The following is a 10,768-nucleotide window of genomic DNA, read 5'->3' on the forward strand; positions in this document are numbered from 1 at the left end:
TAATTAAGTAAAAAACTATTCAATATTGGACTCATTTCGAAGGTATTAACGAGACGATTATAATAGTGTAACTTGTTAAAATAAAAATGTATTTTTTAAACATGTTTTATTTGATATACGATTATGTATGTTAATTTGATAAAGGTTTAAAATGAAACATTTAAAAGTAAATGACATAAAGTAATTAATTAACTAATTATAGAGATATAAAATGTAAATTTAAAAAAAAATCCGTTGAATGTGAGAGGTGAGTGTATGTGAGGGGGTGAGTGTATGTGAGGATGTAAGAGGTAAATGTATGTGAGCGGGTGAGTGTATGTGAGGATGCGATCAGAGGTAAATGTATGTGAGGGAGTGAGTGTATGTGAGGAGAGGGAGGGGTGAAAAAATGAAAAAGTGAAAATGGTATCTTGCTCATTTAGAATTTTAAGACTTTAAGACTTTTGATGAATTTACTTAATAAGATAGTATAGATTATAGACCCATATAGACATTGAAAATTGTAGACACTGACATCTGTTTTGTCTTTTTGCCTTTTGTGAAGGTAATCTCTCTCTCTCTCTCTCTCTCTCACAACTTCCATTGCCATCTCTGTGGATCTCTTTTGGAAGGTTTAAAACTCAAGAAATCAAACAAAACCACAAATATCCCTCAAATAAATGAGTATTACAGAAAGAAAACATGGATGCAATTAATGAAGCATAGATGGATAGAAGGAGTGGGGTTAAGGATCAAAATTTACAACTTATTCACGGGAAAAAGAAAGGGTGTTGTATCTGTATTTATATCGTTTTGATGTACTACAATCAAGATTAGGGTTGTATGAATTGTTGCATATGATACAATTTTGATGTACTACAATCTTACCCGGTAAAATAAATTATAGTGTTGGCTCTTAAGGCTAAGCACTTACCGGGTAAGCATTTAGGTAAACGGCCCCTAAGTGTCCTTGGTAAAATACTTTATAGAACATAAGTTTACAGAACCGAACTATAAATCATCTAATCTAAAAGCGTTATAATAAGTTTATAGGACGCCTTTAGGCATCTTAACAAGTTTTTTAGGACGTTTTTAAAATAAAATGTTGTATTAACTATTTTTATAGTACATTTTTGAGAAATGTCCAACAAACTCATCTTTATATAGAACATTTTTTCAAATATTGTCATAAAATAGCTAATACCATATTTTATTTGTGAAGCATTGTAAAAAAAAACTTGTTAAAACACTTTAAAGTGTCTATAAATCTATTGTAACATTTTTAGATAAGATGTTTTTTTGGTTTGTTCATATAAACTTAAGTCTTATAAATTATTTTATTAGGATAAGCATTTAAACCAAAGTTTTAAGTACAAGTATTTAAGCATAAGGTACAATCATTTTATGCAAAAATATCTTAATTACAACTCATAAAGCTTGATGTACAAGTTTTTAATACAACACCATCAATATCACCCAAACCGAAAGTCTTAGTTTTGATTTATTCCTTTCATCTCTATTTCCTTCCCTTTTTAGCTTTAGACCTGATAAAGCATCTTTCCAAAAATGTTTCATGGTCTCAGCTTTTGGAGGTTTTCTCAGACTTTAACTAAATTTAAATTCAAATTTTTGTAATGAGTTCTGAGTATATGGATTTAGAAACCCAATACGTGTGCAATTATTTTTCCATTCGATCTTGTTAATAMACYRTATTAACCTTCAACTTTATATATTAGTTGACTTGCAAAATAACCATATAAACTTATAATTCAAGGATAAACTAATGTTTCATAATTGTGATTCACCCGCACTGCATCGCACGGGTATGCCACTAGTGTATATATATATATACACACACCAAACTCCAAAAGATCGTGATTATGTTGTTGGATTTATGAGGGGTGTAAAGTGCAAATATGACGAAAAGCAAAGGGGAGATGGATTAAGTAGGTCCAAGTAAGGAATACATGTCTCAAATTTGGAGTATACAAATGGCAACACCTCCATGCCCCTTTCGCCACCTCTCTTCCGCCCCCTTTCTATCTCACTCAATGCTCCCACACCACCGCTAACCACCGGCAACAACCACCCTTCTTATACCGACAATCACACCTACTCATCACAAATTTTACACCCTCTTTTTTGCTTCAAAACACACACTTACTAACCATGCAAGGAGGAACAGAAACAACCATACGCGTTGAACTTGACGCCACCGCCGGTGGTGGTGGTGGTGGAGAAGATTTCTTGAAGATCAAAGAAGAACCCATGTTAGTTTTGGATAGCGACGATTTCGTGAACACCGGTGGTGGCGGTTTAACGGAAGATCAAGTGGTGCTGAAGATCAAAGAAGAACCCATGTTAGTTTATGATCAAGATGACTTTATTAGTGGGGGCGGTGGTGGTTGTTTGTCGGGTTCTTCTCCGGTATGGGTGCCGAAGCCGATAGAAGGGCTGAGAGACGGCGGACCTCCGCCGTTTCTGAAGAAAACATTCGAAATGGTGGATGACCCACGAACCGATTCCATCATATCTTGGAGTGATTCTAAGAAAAGCTTCATTCTGTGGGATCCTCACAAGTTTTCTACTGATCTTTTGCCACAACGATTCAAGCATAATAATTTCTCGAGCTTTGTTCGTCAACTCAACACTTATGTAAGTAATCTTCAAGCACTCTACCTTAACTTTTTAACGATCCGACCCGGGGAAAAACCCGAACCAAAACCGACATCTCTTGGTTGCGACAGTGTTCGTATGTGTTCTCAAGCAAAAATTCGACCAAATCCGGCCGCGTTTGATCATGAAACGGCCATAAACGCCGAGCACCTCGGGCCAGGTTGTGTTGCGGTGCACTGGTTAAGTCTTTTAGGGGATGCATGGAAATTTGATCTTTAGTTCGAATCCAGTCGCGGTCAAAACCATTGTAGTCTTTGGAGGTTTACCTACGATAACTCGTCATTCGTGGTTATCCTGATTAGTCGGTACCATAAATTGGCCTGGAAAAAGGTAGTCAGAAAAGCTCTTAATGATCCACCAAATTCTTAGTCCACCTTTGACTTTTTTTGCTTTTTCTTGAAACCTGTTTAAGGGTATTTAACAATTGCTGAATTGTTTGGTGCAAAAGGATTAAATGGTCAAAATGATCAAGATGCTTTCATGATATAGTGCAAAATAAAATATAATTGTTTGGTAATAGTGTACAATGAAACTATTCAGAGTGTTTTAGAACGATTAAGTGATAGACTTTCTTTTACCAAACAAGATTCACCTCTTAACGATTTAGAGGTTGTCTCTTATTGGAACTATAAGAACTATTAAGAGATAAACAAATAACCCGCGTCAAAGAAATACAACCAAAATCAAACATGGTTGTATGAGTCCACTTTTTTATGTTCTGCCATCTGTTCATATGTTTCTTGACATGGGTTTAGAAAGTCAGTTTGACTTTCAGTCAACTTTAAGGGAACAAGACATGTTCTTGAAGGAATTAAGCTCAATCAGTGAATTTTATGAAGTTTTATATGCATACTTTCATTAAAGATGGTTTTCTTGTTGGTCTCGACTCTGAATTTCGATTGATTTTTAAGTCGAATTCGACGTTTTACGACTCTTAACGCTTAACGCGTACTTGGGATGTTATAGAGGTTCAAGAAAATCGATCCGGATAGATGGGAGTTCGCCAACGAGCTGTTCCAGAAGGGAAAGAAGCATTTGCTGAGAGACATCAAGCGGAGGACAAACCAGACGCAAATAACACAAAAACAGTTGGAACTCGAACCACCACCGCCATCTGTTCATCAAACGAACTCCTCCATCGAATCAGAACTCAAAAGCTTGCGAAAAGATCGAGCTGCACTTAGACAGGAGATCTTAAAGATGAAACAGCAACAAGAGAACACAGAGAAGCATCTGGAGATCGTTCAAGAACGCATGCGACGAACGGAGTTCAAGCAACAACGGCTGCTAGTTTTCATGTCGAAAGCGTTTAGGAATCCGGTTTTCGTCCAGCTTCTCCAGCATCTAATGCAGAAACAAGAAGTGGGTAGTGTTGAAACGTGCAGAAAGCGTCGAAAGCTTGAGCAAATGATAAACACAGCCGACGGTTACGAACTGAATCAAGTTCAGGAAGTATGGGACATGATCGAATCCGACGGGTACACTGTATTCTCTTCCGATGAATCCGTGAGCCCGCTTCAAGATCAAAAGAAGGGCGAGAAATCTGGACTGAATAATCAAGATTACAGTTCCGAAAACTTCATACTGTGGGAGAAACTGATGGAGGATGAACTGATATTTGGGGATGAATCAGGAAAGATCAACCAATCTGAAACTTATCTCCAAGAATGGGAAGAACTGATCCCAAAAGTCTGAGTGAGCTTCTGATTCTTTCGTCAGACGATCTTTTCGATCGATACTATACTGATGATCAATCTTACGGTTCTGCATTCGAGCTGCAGCGTGATGTCGATAAGTTTCTGCATTCGAGTTCGGCTCGGGGTTGCAGGTTGCAGGGAAGCAATGATCATGGGAGAAGATGAAGAAACAAAGGAGTATAGATGTTTAGGTTTGGGTTTTAGTTGGTGTAGTAATAATTAATAAGGTGGTAATTTCTAAAGAATTTAGGGTATGGTTTGTGTGTAATTAGAGGTGGTTTAGTTTCATGTATAGGTTAAATGCTCATATGAAGCTTTTTTCTTGATACATTCGTTCCTTTTATATATATATATATATATATATATATATATATATATATATATATATATATAGATTTGGGATTACGTGAGACCAACATGTTTTCGTGAAACTCGTGTAGACTATTTTTTTTATTTGAAATTTTATAGCAAAACACTGTTAAGATAATCTTTATAGTGGTTTTATCATGTACCCAACCTCTTATATATATATATATATATATATATATATAAGTGATTAATTATAGGTGTTTGAGATTGTTTATTTTATGTGTTTTTTTGACTTATTTCAGTATGGTACTAGTAATAAGCTAAATGTTAGTGTTTGGATGAGGAAAAATAAAATTGTTTATACCGGTGTCAAACCAGTAATAAGCAGTTTTTGATAAGTTAATCTTTTTTGACTTGTGAAGAAAAACTTATTACCAGTTTACCATTTTAACCATATTTTATTAATGTTTGTTAATTATTAATCTTATTGATATAAATTTTTGTCAAAAATATTATTATACATGATGAAAAATAAATTTTTACATGTTAAAAAATGAAATAAGTTAATAAGCAATCTCAAACACTCCCATAAGTTAATAATACGGAAGACTGTTCTTTTTGGTCATTTTACATATATGAACAAAATTTGTCAAACACTAAAAAATTAACTTCTCAGCTTATTACTTTTTGGTACCGATATAAGCTAATTCAAACACTTTTTACAAAACTCCAATTTAATACCACATAAATTAATAAACATTTTTATTAATAAAAAAACATAAATTATTTTAAATAAACAATCTCAAACACCCCTTAATAAAATGTTTTCCACCTTAAATAAAGCACATGTTTTTTTTAAGTCATAGTAATAGAAGCATCAAGAATATTGTGAATGACGTGGACTATTTTGGTCCTTAATTTTTTATGTGATTTGATTGGATGATTTAATTGTGAAGTGATTAAATATAACTTTTTATGATGCTAATCTCCATTATTATAAGATACATCTACACACTGTCTCCCATATTCATAACAAAACCACAAAACTTCACATCAATTTCTTTCCATTTTAACCATAAAGGTGGTGTCTGATTGATTTGAGCTTAGACTTCAAGGATCGAATTTAAGGAGGAATAAAAATCCCCTTATGACCACAGAAGTTCAAATGCAGTGACTCCAAGCCATCTACGAAATGAGTGGTCGCCATGTAATTAGTCGGCTCGTATAACGAAATGGGTGGTCGTCATGTGTTAAAGTCTTTTATTAAAAAAATTATAAACATAATAAATCTGAAATTAAAAGCTAAAAACTAAAAAAAAAAATGACATAAAAGAGATTCAGACCCAGAGTTTGGATTGGGAGAAAAGTCATGCCAACTGACTCTACCAAGGGAAACTTGTGTCCCCCGTTGTAGTTTCAAAATACATACGGTTGCAAAAATCAAAATGATACAATATCGTCTTTCACAACCCAATAAACGGTAGCCCGTACCACAGTGTCTATTAAGGTGGGTCCGCCCTTATCTGACCCCTGCTCTACAAATTAGAATTTGATAGATGTTATCACTTATATCAGTATTTTTTATATTTTTTTATAAAATCGTCCACATTTTTTGAACTAGAGTCGCTCTATTTTGCTCAAAATAGAAAAATAAAAACTAATATTTTTGGTATGCATGGGTAGATATAGAAAATGGGCTATTGTTTAACTTTCTATATCTGGAAAGTTTACTATTGTTCCCCATTTGGGTTAAGCATATTTTGCATTATTAAAGTGAATGATGTTTAATGTCCACAACTCAATCAATGGAGGGAGGGTTCAAGCTACAAGAACTTATAGAGAGAGAGAGTTTCAAATATAATTAATTGTATTTGTACAACCAATGTAATTTAATAAATTGAGATATTTATGGAAATGATGAAAGTTTATTTATTATGATTAGAATATTTATGGAAGATGGACATGATTCATTAATTATGATCAATACTTTATATTATGAAACAATCAAAACTTCTATGAAATCACATATTAATAAAATGAAATGAACGGTTGAGATGTGGTTGTATCGGTTGCACAAATGTCAATGGTTGTATAATAACCAACCTATATATATATATATATATATATATATATATATATATATCTCTATAACCATTAGGCCTTGCCCTAGTGGCCACATCCTTCCGTAAATGCCTTGCCTTGGGCGTGCCCACCCGGGTTCGATTCCAGTGGAGGACAAGTTGTCTTTTCCGGTGCTTGCTTATGAGGTATGACAAGTATGATTCACAAAATGTGGACCACGGGGCCATGAGGTCCCCGCCATTAAACTTTTTTTCCCTATATATATGGATCATTCAAAAGAGAACGTAGTAATATGTGATAAATGTGACATCCAATCTTAACAACAAATCAAACGATAAATTAGGAAATTAATTTTTTTTTTTTGGTAATTTTGACTTAGAAGTTTAATTAAAAGGTATTTTAGGTGTTTTAGAAATTCTATCTCTCCTCTCTCCGACGAACCTTATTTCGTGAACACCATGTGAACACAAGATACACAATGTGATACTTAAAAAACATCATCATTGTTAAAAAATAACATAAAAACGATCCTTACAATGATACTCAAAATACATACAATATACACAATGTGATATACATTGTGATACACACTGTGGTACCCGTTGTACACACGTTAATACCCATTCTTCACAACACCAAATATTAATTTTGGTAATAAAAAATGAGAGAAATAGTTGTTAAATATGGAGAGAGAGAGAGAGTTGTTACATGGTTTAATTAAATAGAAAATGGGAATATCAAATTACTAATTTACCCTTTTACTTTATTTTAAAGAATAATATTAATTATGTTAAATGATTGGTTCACAAGGGATTTCATGGTTATCACAAACTACCGAGTTCTCATTTGATTAGGCCACTATATATATAGGGTCAGCTTCAAAGAAAAACCGTAAAGAAAAATGAAAAACTGAGGAATCCTCTGGTAACCATCTATCTGGATCTTATGCACATGTGCATACAAGTGATTTGTAGGTAATTTGTCTGGGTGCATAACATGCACACATGCATAAAAACCAAGAAACAACTTCAATTACTTGTATGCATATGTGAATATCATATAGATGAATGATTATTTGGATGTTCCTCAGTTTTTCATTTTAAAGGGATTTTTCCTGAACCTACCTCCCTCTCTCTCTTTCTCTCTCTCTCTCTCTCTCTCTCTCTATATATATATATATATATATATATATATATAGAGGAGTGATCATATGAAAACCGCCTTCATTTGTGTAAACCGTGCAAACCACCTTCATCTGTCGATTTCATTGTTTAATCTTATGAAATTTTTTCATGAAATTGTTTAATCTTGTGAAATTGTTTCATATAATACTTTTTTTGATGAAGTTGTTTCATATATGGTTGTGAAATTGTTTCATATAATACTTAATGAAACTGTTTTATGTATTTCTCTAACATTAATGAAACTGTTTCATGTATTTCTCTAAAATTAAAATTATGAAGATGATAATATCTATGATTAACACCCTCCACAATAAAAATGATTAATCAACCTCTCATAATTACAAAAAAATGAACAAAATGAGAAATTATGATTGGTTGAATGCGGTTTGCACGGTTTGTACAAATTGAGTGGTTTGCATTTGATCGCTCCCCTATATATATATATATATATATATATATATATATATATATCTGTGTGTGTGTGTCGCGTAGGCCAAGGTTAATTTGCAACCCATGTAAATCTTACGAATTTTGCAACTCCGATCTTAACCGTTTCATTTACAAAACCATCTAATAAAACAATTTAAATTAAGATATATATCAAAAACTAATAAATAAAACATTTAAAAGATAGAAGAATCAAATATCGCGTTAAAAAAACCGCGCATTAGGCCATGGCATGCCATAGTCTTAACATGGCGTGAGCGTATATGTGTGTGTGTAATATAGATTTGCCGCCTTAAGTCACACCTTGGAAAATGCCATGGCCTCGCCATAACTCGTAAGGCTTGAGGCTTAACCTCACCGCCACGCCACGCCTCACGCCATTTAGAACCTTGTATGACACAAACCTTGAGCCATAACATGGCATGGCGGTTGTTGCGGCAATCCTTTTAGAAAAGTCATACAAACCATACAAACCAATCTCAACCATCCATCTAATCTAATGGATATATAGTTTTTAAGCATTCAAGTCCTACGATACAAAAAAATATGAAAAAGAAAGTGCATTTTGTGATTACATCATACAATATTACAGTTGTATCGTACTACGTTTACTATTTTTGGAAAGTAAACGGAGCGGTGTGTGGATTCACGACACCGGATGTGGATGAAGATGAAGAAGATATGGCGTAGGATTTGTCCAAATCTTCTTTATCCTCGTTGAACGCTTTGTTTAGCGTTTCTTGAACTTGCAAGTACTTTTGCTTCTTCAATTCTCGCTCTTCCGGGGTGTCTATCCATTGATGTGCTTCCGCGTCCACTATCTTATTCAATACTTCTGAACATCGAGGGAAAAACCGTTTCCCAAGTTCCACTGTACACGTGACAACACAATGGTCGGTTTGACTTATTCAGTAACACATTACAACAAAATCAGCTTTATAGGACGTCAAATATGTCAAATGTGCTCATATACTGCTTTATAGGACTTATGTTACAAGATCAAACATTGTACGTCTTATGTAAAAGTGTTACAGTACATTCATAGGACGCTTGTGGTGCGTCCTAAGAAGGTTTTTACGTCACTTTTGAAATAAAACATCCTATCAGTCTTTTTATATGGCATTATTTGAAAATGTGTCTGTTTCAGAATTTTGGGTAAAAACGCAAAACAGAATTCACATTTACCTGTTTTAGAGAGTGCTCTTAATCTAACCAGATGCTCCTCTTTGATCAAGAACGGCGCATCGTTCAAATCCACCTTTCGCTGTGCATTCGCCAAATTCTGGGAGTAAACGCTTTCTAATGTGAATTCGGAAGTGCCATCAACTTGAGCAATCTCCATTGCAACCTTAGCTTCCATCGGAAACAGAAAGCGGGCCAACGCAACTGAAATACATAAAACGAGTATCAGAATTGCAAGTATTGTACATTTATCAGGTTTGGATATCTCTATGAGAATATGCGGAACCCCATTAGATTACTCTTCAAAAGAGCCCTTAGGATAAAAGAGAGGTTCCAACGTACATTCAGATGAAATAGTCGCCAATGTAGGATTCTCGCATGCCCTCTCCAAATGAGGATAGACGAGCATAAATTGTCCTAGAGTGTCGAAAGGGGGGATAGACGAGTATAGATTGCCCCTATAGGTCGAGTCCCTATAGTGGTGGACCTTGACTCTGATACCATGTTAGACCACGTGGAACCCCATTAGATTACTCTCCAAATGAGCCATTTTGGCATTGATTGTCCTAGAGTGTCGAGAGGGGGCTAGAAGAGTACATATTGCCCTATAGGTCGAGTGCCTAGAGTGGTGGAACTTGGTTTTTGATACCATGTTTGAATGTTAGAATACGTGCAAACCCGTTAGATTACCCTCCAAAAGAGCCATTTGGGGGAGAGAAGGGAGATTCCAACGAATATTAAGAAGAATTCGTCAAAGTCTAGCTGATGTCGGACCTTAACATGCCCTTCCAACAAAGGCTAGATGGGACGGGCACAAAATGTCCCCGAGTGTCAAAATGGGGTTAGATAAGTACAAATTCCACAGAGATCGAATCCCTAGAATATTAGACCTTGGATCTGATAGCATGTAAGAATATATATATATATATATATACACACACACATACAGAGAGAGAGAGAGAGGGAGGGAGAGGTTCACGAGGAAACCCTAAGAAAATGAAAAATTGAGGAACACCCTATAAAAAACGTTTGCATGTTTATGAATTTGTGCATACCGGACAAAAAGCTTACAAATTACTTGTATGCCCATGTGTATACCGTCTACATGAATAGTTACCAGAGTGTTCCTCAGTTTTTCATTTTTTGTGGTTTCACTGAACCTGACCCTATCTATCTATCTATATCTATCTATCTATATATATATATATATAT

General features: G+C 34.6%; 2 protein-coding genes across 2 annotated transcripts in view; one reads left to right on the forward strand and one right to left on the reverse strand.

Annotated features, from left to right (window-relative positions):
- The first annotated feature begins 2,037 nt into the window (after window positions 1–2,037).
- On the forward strand, window positions 2,038–4,683 carry LOC112517188 (heat stress transcription factor A-6a-like). Its single transcript, XM_025124544.1, has 2 exons — window positions 2,038–2,634; window positions 3,622–4,683. Exons 1-2 carry the CDS (start codon window positions 2,149–2,151, stop codon window positions 4,348–4,350), a joined length of 1,215 nt encoding a protein of 404 aa, XP_024980312.1. The 5' UTR covers window positions 2,038–2,148; the 3' UTR covers window positions 4,351–4,683.
- Window positions 4,684–8,844: 4,161 nt separating this feature from the next.
- LOC112517468 (BTB/POZ domain and ankyrin repeat-containing protein NPR1) overlaps window positions 8,845–10,768 on the reverse strand; it is a 5,620-nt gene continuing 3,696 nt past the window's right edge. The window contains exons 3-4 of the mRNA XM_025124907.1: window positions 9,560–9,760; window positions 8,845–9,245 (exon numbers count right to left, since the gene is read on the reverse strand). Coding sequence (XP_024980675.1) covers window positions 8,986–9,245; window positions 9,560–9,760 — 461 coding nt within the window. The 3' untranslated portion in view covers window positions 8,845–8,985. The remainder of the gene's footprint in view (window positions 9,246–9,559; window positions 9,761–10,768) is intronic.

Source organism: Cynara cardunculus (genome assembly GCF_001531365.2).
Source record: "Cynara cardunculus var. scolymus isolate 2C chromosome LG 8, CcrdV1, whole genome shotgun sequence".
NCBI lineage: Eukaryota > Viridiplantae > Streptophyta > Magnoliopsida > Asterales > Asteraceae > Cynara > Cynara cardunculus.